At 49.1% G+C, this 16451-nt stretch overlaps 1 protein-coding gene and 1 pseudogene across 6 annotated transcripts in view; both read right to left on the bottom strand.

The window, feature by feature from the left end:
• Window positions 1–9322: 9322 nt before the first annotated feature.
• On the bottom strand, window positions 9323–10504 carry LOC140622909 (SWI/SNF-related matrix-associated actin-dependent regulator of chromatin subfamily E member 1 pseudogene; annotated as a pseudogene).
• A 3228-nt stretch (window positions 10505–13732) lies between these two features.
• NEO1 (neogenin 1) overlaps window positions 13733–16451 on the bottom strand; it is a 235362-nt gene continuing 232643 nt past the window's right edge. For all 6 annotated transcript variants that reach the window (XM_072809538.1, XM_072809537.1, XM_072809540.1 and 3 more), the window contains one exon: window positions 13733–16359. In XM_072809538.1, the coding sequence (XP_072665639.1) occupies window positions 16276–16359 (84 nt within the window). In that variant the 3' untranslated portion in view covers window positions 13733–16275. The remainder of the gene's footprint in view (window positions 16360–16451) is intronic.

The raw sequence follows: 16451 nt of genomic DNA, 5'->3' as shown, positions 1-16451 counted from the left end.
GATGCTGTCTTCTTCCAGGGGTCAGGGTCAGGGGTCAGGGATGGGGAGCAGCCGAGAGTAAGCTGAGCGGGGTTCGCCGAGGCCCAGGAGCCAGCAGGAGCAGGGGGCAAAGGTGCCAGGGAGCGGGAGGGGGGCTGCGGATGCAGGGGTGCGTTGCTCCCCGCTGGTGGGACCTGGAGGGGGAGCGAGAGGGAGCGAGTGTCCTCTGCCAGCGGGTGGCCGGGGGAGACCCTGACCCCTGCCCGAAGTGGGGGCCCCTGAGCGGCCTCCCTGGTGCACCCTGACCGGGAGGCAGGAGAGTCCGGGGCACCCGATTGGATGGGCCCCCAGGAACCAGAGGGCGGCTGGGGAACAGAAGGTGGCTGGCCCAGGGGAGGGGTCAAGGCCAGGCCAGCGGGTTTGCAGCGGCCAGGGGTGGACCTGAGGGTGCAGGCGGGATGGGCGGCCTCACTGTCGGGGGTTCAGGGTGTCTGTGCCCTGCTGATGGGTGCGGGCGCTGGGCTGGGCCCCCAGGCCCCTGAAGCCTGCAGACGGCTGCCCCCACCCCCCGGGGGGCTCAGGGCGCCTGCAGCCCTGCGCCCCCCCTGCGGGAGGGGAGTCCTCACGGGGGCGGGGACCCCGGGCCCGGCGGTGGCTGTTTCCATGGTAACCGGCGGAGTCTGGCGGCGGGCGTCCCCATGACACCGTCCCCAGGCCGGGGGTGGGGGGCGTCCCAGCAGGGTCTCGTGCAGCACACCTGGAGAGGCGAGGCCCCCGTGGGAGCCCGCGCGGGACGGAGCACCGGGGACCTGCCCGGGGTCCGCCCCGCGGTCCGAGCGGGGGCGGCGGGAAGCCCGGGCATCCCCGAGGCCCCAGAACAGGGGCGCCCGCGGCTGTGGGCGCGCATCCCCCCGCCGCCACCGGCCCGCCCCCTCCCCGCGCCCTCCCCGCCCCACGGCCCTGACCGCGCCCGGCAAACTGGGGTGAAGTCCCTGCCTCGACTGTCTCCCCAGCGCTCCAGCGGGGTCGCCCCGCCCAGGCCCCCCCCCCCGCCCTCCCCCGGGCCCCCGGAGCGGCATCCGGCACCTGCTGCTGCGGTCACGTGCTCCCCTCTTCCCCGAGCCCCCCTGAGCACCTTTCAGGTGTGACCCTGGAGTCCGCCCCGGAGCTGCCCTCTGCGGCCTGCCCCGCCCCCCGCGATTCTGCGCCTTGAATTTTCTCTCTCTTGGGGGTAGAGATGTCATACACACACAAGATACAAGTAAACGCGTAAAACGTAATAAATAACTAAATAAGCGATTAAAAATCCGACAAGCAGCCACGTGCCCATCATTTCGGTTTTAAAAGAGCACAAGGAGGGGCGCCCGGGGGGGGGATGTGGGGGGGTGCTCAGCCGTTGAGCTTGGGCCCAGGGCGTGACCCCGGAGACCCAGGATCGAGTCCCACCTCGGGCTCCCTGCATGGAGCCTGCTTCTCCCTCTGCCTGTGTCTCTGCCTCTCTCTGTGTCTCTCATGGATAAATAAATAAAATCTTAAAAAAAAAAAAAAAAAAAAAGAGCACAAGGAATTCCTTTGAAGGCATCCGTGCTGGGTCCCACCTGTACCCCTCTTCCTCTCCCCACTCACCTGAATTCTCCTTCTCTCATTCCCTTGCTCTTCCCGACATGCTTACTCCTGAAATAAAGTGTCTCTAAACCATGTGCTCAGTCGCTTACCGACGGTGTGTGTGTGTGTGTGTGTGTGTGTGTGTGTGTGTGTGTGTAGGGCGGGGATTGGAAGTAGTTTGCCTTTGCAGGGAGGAGGATTTTATCAATAATATTCAGAATTGTTGATGTTCGGGGATAATCGAAAGCAGACCGAGTTTTAGCTCATCTTCTTGTTTTTCATTTCTTTACAAATGATCTACTTTTCATGGCCTGCTCCCCCCACTTCTGTTACGCCCCTCAGTTCGCTCCTAAAACTCTGAGCTTTTCCTCAGTGGTTTCGTGCCACAGGTAGTCTCTAGTAATCTGCTAATTTTGTTCAATATTGTAATTTTGAGACCCTGTTGATGCGTGGAGCACGGTTAAGTCTTTTCCACGGCGGACAGCGCCGGGGTCCGCTGTGTCCCCACTGGTGCAGGCGTTCTTGGGGACATAGCGGTCTTGGTGAGCTCCAGCTCCCGGTACTACAAACACTGCTACTACAACCAGGCTTGTTTGTGGCTCCTGATAAAGACATGTGCGAAGATCTCTAGGCTCCCTGGGTCGTAGGGTAGACTAATCTTGGCTTTGTAAGATCACGCCAAACCGTCTTAAGTCCTTCTAACAATTTATATTCCCACCTGCAGTGTATCAGTTACTCTTGCTCCGCATTCTTGCCAATAATTGGAATCATCAGACTTTATTTTTCCCAATCTAGTGATATCGGACAATGTGCAATTTTTTTTCCAATCTAGTGATATCGGACAATGTGCAAATCCCTAATTCCTAGTAGGGTTGATGTTTTCTCATATATTCATTTGCCATTCGTCTTTCCTCTTCTGAGAAATATTTTTTCGTGTCTTTTGCGTGATTTTCTATTATCTTGTTATTGATTTGTAGCAGTTTTACACACACGCACATCTATTGGGGAACCACACTCTGTTCATGAGATGTGTTACAAATATCTTCTTCCTGTTTAATGGCTTTTATTTTCACTTTTTCTGGTTTTAATAAACAGAAGTTTTATCTTTTAGTGAAGTCCAGTTTAGCGATTTAAAAAAAAATCTAGTATTTCCTTAGTGTCTTTTCTGCTGGTTTAAGAAACCTATCTGCCTCTGATGTTATAAAGATATTCTTCCATATTAAATTTGTAAAAATGTGAAGTGGTGCTTAACCTACCTGACCTGAACTTTGCTATGGTATTGGGGCGGAATTCAATCTCATTTTTGCCCAGTATGGACAACCAATCATTCCTACTAATTTACGCCGTCACTTATATAGCATCTCTGAGTCTATGTTGAGGCGTGTTCAGTCATCAGCTTGCCTATCCTTGTTCAAGCAGCGCCCTGTCTTAGCCACTACAGCTTTATAAAGTACGATGATATCTAGTTGAGCGAGTCCCCACCTTCTCCATCTTAAGGAATGTCTTGGTTATTCTAGGCACTTTGCACCATCATGTACATTGTACAATCAGTTTTTAAGATGCGTGAAGAATTCAATGGACTTCTTATTTGAAATTACATAAATATTACTATTAAAATGTGTATTCCTATGGGTGAACAGAGTATAACTCTCTATAACACTTGAGTCTTCTTTAATGGTTTGCTTGTTCAGACTAGTCAGGATAATTAGCACTAGCTGCCCCAGAAGAAAAAGCTCCAAATTTCAATGGTTTCACCCGACAAAGGTTTATTCCAGCTCCAGGAAGTTCTCCTGCAGGCCGGGCAGCCACTCTTCTCACTGATGTCAGCTGGAACCTCTGGTCTCTAAGATCGAGGAGCAGAGACAACCGAGGAGATGAGTGATTATGAACCACTTCTCTCCAGCAGCCACACACTTCACTTCTTCTAGTGTTACTTGGCCACCACGTAACTGCTAAGGAGGCTGTGTGAGGGAGCATATGGAATATTGCTGGGCATTAACTGCCTCTGCGAGATCTTTCACATGGCTTTCTAGTTTCTTCATGAGGGTTTGTGCATGTTGTTAGACTTACTCCTCATACTCTGTCTTTATGTTGTGATTGCTAATTGTATATATTTGCTATATTGAAGCTGTTTTGATAAACATACACAGTCCTATAACTATCCCCAACAGTTAAGACCTAGAACATCTCCATCACTCCTCTAAACCCTCCTGTCCCTGTGCAGTCAACCCCTGTGCTCTCACTCCTGGCCCATGGCAGTCTGCCTGTCACCAAATTTTTGTTTTTTCTAGAATTTCATAAAAATGGAATCATAAAAGATGTGTCTTTTATGTCTGACTTCCTTCATTTAGTCTAACGCTTTTAAGATCTGTCTGTGTGGTGTGCATTGCACAGCGACACTCCCTTATATGGGAACGTCACACAATTTGTTTACTCATTCACCAACTGAGGAACACTTGGGCTGGTTCCAGTTTTAGTTATTAAGAATAATGCCCCTATGAACATCCATGTTCAAGTCTTCATGTGGACATGGATTTTCATTTATCTTGAGTAAACATCCAGGAGTAGGGGCGCCTGGGTGTCTCGTTAAGCATCTGACTCTCAGTTTCAGCTGGGGTCATGATCTCAGAGTCGTGACATCAAGTCATGCCCTGAGTTGGGCTTGCACTCAGCACGGTGTCTGCTTCTCCCTCTTCCTCCTCCTCTGCCCCTCGCCCTGCTCACTCTCTTTCTCTCTCAAAAAATTAAATAAAATCTTTAAAAATATATCAAGGAGTGGCACTGTGGGGTCATACGGTAAGTCTATATTTAACTTTATAAGAAACTGCTAGATTGTTTGGTGAGCTGGAATACTATTTTGCATTCCCATTCACTAGCAATTATATGAGAGTTCCGGTTATTGCACATCCTTACAACATTTGATATTGTCAGTCTTTTATTTTTAACATCGAGGTAATGTGTATACACATCAAGGGTGTGTAATGTTAACTTCTGGGTTTAATCTGCGTTTCTATTATGACTAAAGATGCTGAGCATCTTTTCAGGCATTTATTTGCTATCCATATGTGTTCTTCAGTAAAGTGACCATTCCAATCTTTACCCATTGCTTTTTTGCTGGGTCATTTGTTTTCTTAGTATTGAATTATAAATAATATATTCAGAATGCAAGTCCTTTGTAATATATGTTTTGTAAATATTTTCTCCCAGTTTATGGCTTGCTTTCTCATTTTCTTAACCATGTCTTTCAAACAGTAAACATTTTTAAAGCTTTATTCATTTTAGAGAGAGAGAGAGCATGAGTGGGAGGGGCAGAGGGAGAGGGAGAGAGAGAATTTCAAGTAGACTCCATGCCCAGCACCAGTCTGACTGAGATCATGACCTGAACTGAAAACAAGAGTCAAATATTTAACCGACTAAGCCATGCAGGTGCCCCAAGTGGTAAACATATTCAGTTTTGATGATGTTCAACTTACCAAATTTTTATTTTATGATTTGTGACTTTGGACAAGGGAATTAAAAGGGTAACACTAGAAAATATTTACTTATCACAAAGAAGGCAGTGACAGAGTAATAGAGGGACAATAAAAAAAAAAGACATAGAAAACAAATAGCAAAATGCCAAATAGCAACCTGCCTCATCAGCAATTATATAAAATGTAAATAGATTAAACACCCAAATTAAAAAGCAAACTAAAAAGCAAATTAAAAAGCAAATTGGCAAAATGAATAAAATGATATAATTTTAATATATATGTATTAATATATAATAAAATATATTATAAATAAATATGTATTAATATATTAATATGTTAAATAATACAATCCTATTTGTTGATATATTATTTAACATATTAAATATATATTATATATAAAATTCAACTCTACGCTATGAGAGAGACATATCATATTCAAAGACACAAATAAATTGAAAGGATGTGAAAAGATACATCATACAAATTTTAGCCAAAAGGGAGCTGAAGGGGCTGTATTAATATCTGACAGGATATATATATATATATATATATATATATATATATATATATAATTTCAGGTGTTTTTTTTTTTTTTTATGATAGTCACACAGAGTGAGAGAGAGGCAGAGACATAGGCAGAGGGAGAAGCAGGCTCCATGCACCGGGAACCCGACATGGGACTTGATCCTAGGTCTCCAGGATCACGCCCTGGGCCAAAGGCAGGCGCCAAACCGCTGCGCCACCCAGGGATCCCTATATATATATTTCAAAGATTTATTTATTTATTCATGATAGACAGAGAGAGAGAGAGAGGCAGAGACACAGGCAGAGGGAGAAGCAGGCTCCATGCTGGGAGCCCGACACGGGACTCGATCCTGGGACTCCAGGATCGCGCCCTGAGCCAAAGGCAGGCGCCAAACTGCTGAGCCCCCCAGGGATCCCCCTGACAGGGTATATTTTAAGGCAAAATCAGTTCTAAGGACAAATAATATTTTAAAATAATAAAAGGGTTAATCTATCAAGAAGATTTGATGATTAAAAACACATATGCACCTAACAACAGAGCCTCAAAATCCGTGAAGCAAACCTGACATAATGGAAGGGAGAAATAGGTAACAACAATAGTTGTAGACTTTAATACCCCACTTTCAATAGTGGATAAAATGATTGGATAGATGATCAGCAAGGAAATAGAAAATTTGAACAAGAGTACAAACCAACTGGATCTAACAGGCACCGAGAACACCACACCTAATAACAGCAAAATACATATTTTTCTCAAATGCCCATGGAACATTCTCCAGGATAGACCATGTATTGGCCATAAAACAAGTCTCAATAAACTTAAAAGAATTAAAATCATACAAAATATGTTCTGACTACCATATAGTGAAATTGGAAATTCATGCCAGAAGGAAATTTGCAAAAAATGAAAATTAAACAATGGACTTCTGGGCAGCCCAGGTGGCTCAGCGGTCTAGTGTTGCCTTCAGTCCAGGGTGTGATCCTGAAGATCTGGGATCGAGTCCCATGTCAGGCTTCCTGTGTGGATCCTGCTTCTCCCTCTCTCTGTGTCTCTGCCTCTCTCTGTCTCTGTGTATCTCACAAATAAATAAATAAAATAAAATAAAATAAAATAAATAAACAATGGACTTCTAAAGAACAAAAGGGTCAAAGTAGAAATCACAAGTTGTATTAGAAAGTAAACTGAGATGAATGGAAACAAAAGCACAACAAACCAAAACTTAAGGGTTGCAGCAAAAGCAGTGCTCAGAGGGAAATTTATAGTAAAGAAGCTACTATATTTTTAAAAAATCTTAAATCAATAACTTCAATGTTCACCTTAGGAAATTAGGAAAAAGAAGAAGAAACAAATCAAGTAGAAGGAAGGAAATAATATAGATTAGAGCAGAAATGAATGAAATATAGAAAAATGATACAGAAAATCAGCAAAACCAAAAGTTGTTTCTTTGAAAAAAAAAAACAAAAACAAAATTGACAAATTTTGACAGTTTGACAACTGACCCTGTTGGAGGCAATAAGGCAATTTAGTCCAGTTCCAAAAATGAGATAATAGGCATGTGCACACTTTTTGCAAAATGTACATGCTTTCATATAAAGTGGTTATATAGAGAGTATCAATGTGCTGCTCACACAATCAGCAGAGAGAGTATTTTTCCCCACTGGTAATTATGACTCTGGATGGAATTACCATTATGGAACTTCCCAAGTAACAACAACAACAAAAATCTGTGAACAAATGTATAGTTTCTTTGAGTTTTATTGATCATCAAATCAATAACCTTAAGAAAGTCGGACTACCTCAAGGAAAGTCTTCATATGCAAATGTTATAATTTTACATCATTTGGGGCATCAAATTAACCCTGTTAATTCTACATCAAAGAAAATGAGCTTACAACTTGTATATTTTAAAAAAGGAGCTAGGCTGACAAAAAACAACAGCAAACACAAAGAAAGAGAGAGAGAGAATGAGAGAGAAGACTCAAAATACTAACAAGAAGGAAAGAGGGGATATTATTACTGACCTATAAGCAAAAGAAAGGAATATAGGGGGTGTACTGTGAGTAGCTGTATGCCAACAGGTTAGATAACCCTGAGAAATTGGGAAAATTTTTAGAAATGCATAGATTACCAAAACTGAAGCAGGGAGGAATAGAGAATCTGAGTAGATCTATAACAAGTAGAGAGGTTAAGTTAGTAATAAAACTTCCCATAAAAAGAAAAAGTCCAGGACCATATGGACTCACTGGAGAATTCTCCCAAATGTTTACAGAACAATTTACACCAACCCTTCAAAGTAGAAGAAGAGAGAAGACTGCCCTTACTGATAAGGAAAACCAGATTGTTTTTAAAAGGAAAACCAGATTGTTTTTTAAGATTTTATTTATTTATTCATGAGAGACACAGAGAGAGGCAGAGACACAGGCAGAGGGAGAAGCAGGCTCCCTGCGGGGAGCCCGATGTGGGACTCGATCCGGGTCCCGGGTCTCCAGGATCACGCCCTGGGCTGAAGGCAGGTGCTAAACCGCTGAGCCACCCAGGGATCCCCCAAGGAAAACCAGATTTTAAAAATAGAAGAAAGAACCCCTACATACCAATATCCCTTATGAATATAGGCACAAAAATCTTCAACAAATTCTCCAGGAGAATGACAATTTTTACTTATTTTTAAAATACATCAGTGCGAGTCAGGCTTCCCGCTAGGTTTCTCCTGGGGCCTCCTGCCGGGCGCTCCCTCTGGCTGTGGGCCGTGTTAGCGGCTCCCTCCATCCCCTCCCGCCTTCCAGGTTCCAGGTGTTAGGATTTCCTTAGGGCCGGAAGCACCAGCTTCCCTCTTCATTTACCACCCGGGGGCAGGTTTTTGGTCCTCTGTTAGGGAAATCCTTTACTTTCTTTTGAGCCAATCATTTCAAAGACTCTCTGTTGTAATTTCGCCAGCATCTGAATTTTCCCTGCTCTGCAGATCTAGTGCAAGCAGGGTTGGAAGAAACGCTGGCTCCTTTCTCTAGTGGATTCCCCACCAGCCTCGGGTTAACTTCCCGTGTGACCCCCACATTCTGCAGCCAGGGCTGAACATTCCTTCCTCGCTTTACCAGATCACCACTCTGTTGGGTCTCAGCCCTTGTGCCGGATGGTGATCTCCGCCTGGTAAATGTCTGTGTTCTAGACTGAAGAGATGTGAATACATTAGCGGAGATGTTGCTCTTCCTCATTTTGCATCTTTTTTTTTTTTTTTCTCATTTTGCATCTTCAGTGCATGGCATAAAGTGAGGCTTTGGGGGGTATTTGTGAGCAATACCTTCCTCTTGCGTGAGGAAGACCCTTATCTGACTGGCCCCAGATACTCCTCTTCTCACACCACTTGCCCATGGCAAGATCTCTTTGACTCCAGTTCCAGCCCATTTCCCTCCTGTGTGTTAGTCTAGCATGTTCATCGGCTGGTTCTCCTGCCATGCCCTAGGCAACTTTGTCTGTGGGAGTTTGATCCATCCTTTGGTCTTCAAGAGTAGATCTTCCTGTCCTCTTTCAGAAAGCTGCCCAGAATTCTCAGTAAGACCTGGGTTTTGAGTTTATAAAAGGAACCCACTTCATTCTTAACTCACTAGGACCACTCCCACCCCGTGGTACCCAGTTAGCCAAACCCAGCGTCATGGGCCCAAAATCAACTTTTTATTTTTAAAATTCAAAAAACTTGTTTTTTTCATTTAAAAAAGCATTTAGAACACACAAAACAAGGCAACATTTATTCTTTCTTCTCACCTTCTGCTGTGGGGTCTGTCGGTGGCTCCTGCACTGTTGCACTGTTGCTCTCTGAGCCAGTGTTCCTGTCACTGTCCCTTCCTCGGCCGTACCGTCCACCCCCTCCTGCCCGCTCTCCTTGTGCTCAGGAGTAGACGTGCCTTCTTCACCGGTCTGTTGGCTTTCCGTTGCCTCTTCGAGGTGTGTCTCCTCTGGCCCCATAGGGATGCTTTCGTGTCCTTCTTCCCTGGGTCTTGCTAGCAGCTGGCTCTTCCTGGGGAACCACGCTGCTCTGACCACGTCCAGGGGGCTCTGCTGCTTCTGTCTCCCTCTGCTCTTGCCCGGTGTCCTGCCTGTGCAGTCTCAGCGGCAACCTTTTCCATACCCGCTTCTGCTTTCAGACCGCACAACCCTTTAAGTTCATTGTTAAATGGATCTGTGCTTTCTGGGACCTTCCTCTTCTTTTCCTGGTGTCGCTCCTCTATCTGAAGAAGTTCAGCTTCTAGTCTTCGCTGATGAACCATTAAGGACTGGACCTGTCGCTCGAGGACCTGCATTCCAGCCGCTGTGACAAGTGACCGAACGTCTGGCACCACACTCCAAGGATTTCACTGATGAGGCGGTGGTTTCTCGGGAAACAGGGGTGGCTGTAGGCTTCACTGAAAGGCCATCATCGTAGTCACCTGGATCTTCAGCAGGCTGGATGCTCATGTAAGGTTGTCCTTTCTCCATGCGAGACTCTGTCGACTCCTTCCTCTAAAGCAGCTTCTGCACGACTTTGGGCCTTTATGTAAGCAGGGTGGCGGGGGCCCTATGATAGGCCTCCATAGATTCATCGCGCTCTATCTTTTCTGCCTCGTATTCGTTTAAATATTCTTGTTTTTCTTCATCAGTGAGATCTCGCCACATGCCACCAATAATCTTGCCAATCTCCCACAACTTTAGGTCAGGGTTGGAAGCTTCTATTTGGCCCCAGACCTTTCTGCTGTCCTCACGTAGGGCATCAGCGGCCTATCTGGTGGCTTTGGGGGTTTGGGAGGATACTGGAGGATGCCGCGACCCGGCTGTCGGTGCCCGGGCTCCCTGGCAGCCTGTAGTTGTTGTAGGCGAGGTGACTGTATGGATCGTACCCCACAAACCCTGGTGTGCTGGGCATTTGTGTTGCAGGAGCTGGGGTGGGAGGTGGGGCATGTTGACATGTTGGAAGATTAAGTTCTCAGTTCCTTAAGAATGAATCTGAGACACTGCGGGCAGAAAAAGCGCCCACAGCTCCGGCCTCGTTTCTCTTTTCCCCAAAATCAACTTCGCAGGGTTCCAGGGATTCTGGGGAGGATGGCTCTGTGCGTCCTCGACACCCTCTGCTCTGGCCTGCTGGGACTCCAGTGCTTGATCCAATGATGGGCTGAACACGGTCCTAGAGGCCTTGACCTTACTAGGAAACAGGAGGGCGGAGACTGGTTCTCTTCAAGGTATGCTGGTGGAGGGAAGAAGCTTCCCAGCTCGCAGGGGCTCCTCCTTCTTCCAGAAGATGGCCTCAGTGATTCTACACTCAGCTCAGCCTTAACGTCCTCTGCAAAACTGGAGTGTAGGCTCCGGGCAGGAGTTAGGAGGTTGCCCAACCGCCCCAGCACCGGGCCATGGTAGCTCCAAGTCCATCTTCCTCGGGGAAGTCCATTCAGTGAACACCTAGATTGTGCGAGGTATTGGATGGAGGAACCCAAAACCTAGCCGGATCATTTTCCTTGAGGAGTTCACGGTGTATTAGAAAAGGCAGAGACGTGAATTAGAACAGTCGGAGGACCGACGGTTGGGTCGGGCCCTTAAAGATGGATAGAAACTTACTGGCAGAGAAAGCCGGTCATGGGGGTAGTGGGTAGGGTGACAGTTCGAGGCCAAGGGAATGGTTATAGAGGCCAGACTTCAGGGCCTAAGTGTAAGTGCAAATTGTAAATAAACGAGAAGAGGCAACCAGGGCTGCACTGGTTTCTCTTCCGCAGGGCACGTGATGAGGAAGTGATTGCCCGGTGCTGAGTAGGGGTGGGGGGGAGGCCAGATCGGGTTAGAGCAATCACCTTTGTGGTTGTGTGGAGGCCGGACTGCTGGTGAGGCAGAGGCAGTGGTGGGGGGGGGGGGGGCGGGTGTCGGCAAGGAGTTTGCCCAACACGCGACCAAGAGGAGCCACTCTGGGGGACATTCGCTGAGCGCGTGCTGGGGTGTCAAGGAAGCGTTCGGATGGCTCTCAGATTCCTCTCTGGGAGGCCAGGTGCAGAGAGGGTAGACCCGTAACAGGAGACAGGAGCACAGCCTGCCCGTGTCAGGCGAGGGGCTCTGCTCCAGGGCGGAGACGGAGGGGTGGAAATCCAGGGTTGCCACCAGGACAGCAGCCGAAGTCAGCCCGTCTCTTAAAATCTGAATACAGCTGACTGGCCCCCACGCTCCTTGACTGTGAAGGGTCTCGTGTCCCGCCTTCTGCCCCCTACCCGCCCCCCGCGTTTCTGTGAGTTCTCAGGTTAGATCCCTGTAGTCATTTCTGGCTCTGGGCTCCTGATCCTGGTGAACCAATCCCATTTATGGTCACCCTCACCCGCTAGATTTGTGGTCTGTCCGTCACCGCGTCGGTCCATAAGCCCCTTTCCTTGTTGCGGGGAAGCCAGTGACTCATGTCAGGCCTGGTGCACATGGCGCACATCATGCAAGATGTGGGAGCTAGAGGGGGTTTGTTTCTCGCTGTGCAAGGAGCACACAGCCTTGTATTACCTCTGAGATCCTCCCATTTCCAAAACCCATCAAGTTCCTCCTTGTTGAGTAAAAGAGCATCTTGAGATGAACATCATCTCCTCTGCTTAGAGAGTAATTGCAGTTTTTAATAGCATTTTTCAACATTACATACTTAAGAGATTATGAAAAATGCAATGTATTATTTCCCTTCACTTAGTCTCTCCTACCTCTTCTCCTTCTGCTGAACTTCCTCCTTTGGAAGCTGGAAACCCAGGGTGAATGGTTGTACGTGCGGTCTGGGGCCCCTCCTGCTCCCTGCTTCTCTGTCCCTGCCCATGCCCCCTTCCCCACCAATTTGATGGCATGTTCAGTGATGTTCTCCAGTCTCCCCTGACGATACCACACCCCCGGCAGGAGACGGGGAGGGGCAACTGGACTGGGGAAGGAGGGCATTTCTCTTTGACATCAAGCCTTGTTCGTAATGTTCATCTTAGAACCAGTGTGGAGGACATCCTTGCCCCAGTTCCCAGCCCCGAGGTGGTCGCTGTGGCATCAGCATCATTTCTCAGGACTGCCAGGCACACGGGCTTTGTTATGGTTCACGTTCACCCCAGGACACCGAAGGGCTGTGGCCCCTGGAACGGGAGGGGCCTGGCGCCAGCATTAAGAGAGACCTATTAGGATCCCTCCAAAGGAGGGGTGGGCTGGCACTTGTGTGGGCAATCTTCCAACACGCTCCAGGCCAGGAGTCCTCAAAGCTGTCTGTCCATGCATCCAGGAGACCAGCATCTGCTGCTGTCACGCCTGCCCCTGGCGTTAGGCGTTGGGGAGGAGGCACCGACGCGGCCCCACGAGTCCACGGTCCAGCGGAGAAAGACTCGGGCTGATGGATCCCTGTAAGACGTGCCCAGGGCTCCTCCGGGGACGCGGCCGGGGCCAGGCCTGGCGGGCTCTCCGCTGTCAGCCAGGACGGGGCGGGGGGGGGCGGGGGGGCTGCAATGCCCTGGGCCCGGCTCACTGCCCGGCCTGTGGCGGGAAAGCGGGGCACACAGGGTGGCGGGGGCTCAGCCTGGAGGCCGCAGCGACACCGGAGCGCGGACCCCAGCCCGAGGCCGCTCACGGGAGCCTGAGGCTTGGGTTCCCACGGTGGGCTGCGCCCGGCTGGGCGGCCGAGGGTGAAGGGCTGGGGCCCAGGCGCCCAGCAAGGCCCCCCCACGGCCAGTTCACCGAGGGGCCTACGGCTGCTGCGCTCGCCCCGAGAGATCTCCCGGCCGCAGGGACTGCGCCCCCAGACTCGTATGTTGAAACCCTAATTCCCAGGGTGATGGTATCTGGAGGTGGGTCCTTTGCGGGTGGAGCCCACGAGTGGGCCCGGCGCCCTTCCAGAAGGGGCCCCGGAGGTCAGGAGGGTGGAGCCCCAGTAGTGGGCCCGGCGCCCTTCCTGAAGGCCCCCCGAGGGCGCCTGCCCCTCCTGCCAGCGCCCCGCAGGTGCCGGGTGAGGCCGCAGCGGGAGGGCGGGAGCAGGTCCTCGGGGCCGCCAGAGCGGCTTCTCCTCGGAGCCTGGACCCCGGCCAACAGGGAAGGCGCCGGGGGCCCCGAAGATCGTGAGGGCGACAGGGAAGTGATCTCGAGGCTGAGACCCCGAAGTTCTGTTTTCTTAGGGAAAAAGGAAAAAAACTCTTTGACCACACCAGACTTTGATTGGATTAAAAAAGTGTATTGGATTTCCAATACTAAATAAAAACATGAATTTTTTTTAAAAAGCCATAGAGTTTACAGCATCAACTACAGAAAAGGCCAAACAAAGTGTACAGAAACTAGTCCCCAGCAGCCCTCCAGGCCCCCCTCCAGCAGGCAACAAGGCAACAGACACATTTGTTCCAAATCCTCCTGAAGGAAGCTGCTGAGCAGCAGCTCAACTAGGACATTACAAGACACACAATGGTTTAATTTCAAAAATCACAGGAAAATGTAAGAAAATGTATTAAATTGTGAAAAGGTGCAATACAGAATAGCTTTCCTTTTTCTTAATTTTAAAAAATCCCCCAACTTTGAACAGTTACTTTATTTAAAAATAGGCCCCTCCCCCCCGCCCCAGCTCTGCGGCAGTATCCAGGTACCAAGGCCCTGAGGTAACACAAGTGTCAGGGTTCACGGGAGGGAACGCCCCGAATACTGAGCACGTTTCTTTGGGCAAAAGGTAAGACAGTTTCTGGGGAATCTAGCCCTCCTGGTGTCCAGAGTGCTCTGAGTGCTCTCTTCAGGATCAGTTTAAGTGCACTGGTTTTCCAGAATCCTGCCTGGCACTATCCTGTGTGACCGGCTAGCGTGGCAGCAGGAGATCCAGCATTGCACTTTTCATTGCCCCCAAATAATAAATACAAAGAGTTCATCTTCTACAAAAGCAAATATGTGTTAAGACCTAAAAAAGGGGAAATAACGAATGTACAAAGGCAAGTGGGTGCCTGTGGGGCCAGGGCAGCGCCCGGGGCCCTCGGGCTGGTGGGCTGGGGACCCACCGGCGGTCTCAGCAGCTGACCTCTTCTTGGCTACAGAACCAAAGCCTGACGTGTCTTCTACTCTGCCTTCCACACTGTCTCCGGGGCACGGTGGGGAGTGGGGGAAGATGCTTGAGGGTCAGGCCTGTATTTTGTTAATATTCTCAGTATTTAAAAGAAAACAACACCTCAGCTCCTTACCTTTTTGAGACGAAAAACGTTAAGAACTGTTTGCCAAGGCAAAGGCTTCTGTGTGCATGGCAGGGCCTCTAGCACGCTGCAGGCACCTCCTGCCACCCCCGGTCTAATCAGGGCCTTTGCTGAGCTGCTGGGATGGGGGTAGCGGCCACCTCCTCTGTCCCTCTCCGCTGTCCTGTCCCCTGCTGCCCACAGAACAATGTTCGGAAGGAAGTGGAGAGCCTCAGGGGTGCTCAGCCCCTGCTTCTCCTAAGGGGCTCTGAAACACGGCAGCGAGAGTCAGAGTGGCCGAGGACGGGAACTAGAGAGAAGCAAGGGGTCCTGCGTGGAAACAAAATTCCTTCCCTCACCCCCCGCTGCCCCCAGGGAGCAGGTGATGACGGAGGAAAGGGGCTCCACGGTGCCCCCTGAGTTTCCAGGAACGGGCTCAGGCTCTCACCCTGTTCCGTCCGCTTCACTCCCGCGATTGGAAGTACAGCACTGGCTTCTCAGCATGGATATTCTCATCGGGATATGACCAAGACATCAGGGCAGCTAAGTCCTCGAACTCACCTATTGCACAGAAGAATTTTTTAACTAGATCCAAATGAAAGTCCAGTTGCAACTTAGTGACAATAGAGATGGACATGCCAGGACAGGACGAAAAAGAAGATGCTTCCGTTCTCTGCAGGCTTCTGGAAGAAAGCACGACGACTGAAACATTCACAGACCTCAGCAGCCCCTCCACTTCTTATTCCCAACCCCCCGGCCCACCCCCACCCCAATACTTTGAAACTGCACAGAAAGCAACAAACAAGTCTTTTCAATGTTACATTTCATTCAAATAGATCTGTGATCTCACAGTGATGAGAGGAGAAAGTCAGGCCTTTAATAATTATAATAAAAAAAATAATAAAAAAAGCTTACAAACAGCAATGCAACATTTCCTCCCCCCTCAATGTGATGGATTAACAGCTGGTAGAGGATGCAAAGACTTGGAATTCAAAAATAAAAACAAAAACAAAAAACAAGCCAACCCCTGGAACTACCCACACTGTCAATTACTTTTCATACATAATTCGAACAAGTAGTCAAATGTCAACCACTTGTGGAGAACACCATGGACTCCCTTGGTTTTTGATAGTGTTTTTCTTTTGAAGGTAAAATAAAATAGGACACAAATAAAATCGTACGTAAATGCCAATGTCTACACTCCATAAAGGCGATGCAGTTGCAGCACGAAGACACAGCCTGACCACAAAGTGAAATGTAGGGTGCACTTCTTGCCTCTTCCCCGGACACAAAATTTTGGCCCATGGTGCCCAGTCCTGCAGGATATTAGCAGGCAAAGGGAAGCCGCCTTGACACAGGCTTCTTCCAGGCCGACCAGGAGAAGGCAGGTGGCCCGTGCCTGGAGCCAGCCCCACACAGGGGCACCGGCTGGCTGGCTTGCTTGCTCTGTGTTCTCAAGTGCTGTCCTCACGTGCTCTGTACAATCCTTGCTTTCCAGGCTCTGTCCCAAGACTTCTAGACCTAGGTCTGCAGTCATGTCCTGGGGAAGGTCTCATGCTGTTGTGATGGCGTTTAGGTCCTTCATTAGTCCTTCCAGGTGGGCCATCTCTTTGGTCAGCTCATCTGGTTCATAGCTCTAGGGGGGAAGAGAAAGCACATAAATCCTCAGCACAGCTCCTGGCTCAGAGGAGATGCTCAGCGTACATCTGCTCAGTGAACGAGTGCATC

The sequence above is a fragment of the Canis lupus genome, chromosome 32 (assembly GCF_048164855.1).
Source record: "Canis lupus baileyi chromosome 32, mCanLup2.hap1, whole genome shotgun sequence".
Classification (NCBI taxonomy): domain Eukaryota; kingdom Metazoa; phylum Chordata; class Mammalia; order Carnivora; family Canidae; genus Canis; species Canis lupus.
This window is presented reverse-complemented; position numbering and strand designations above follow the sequence as displayed.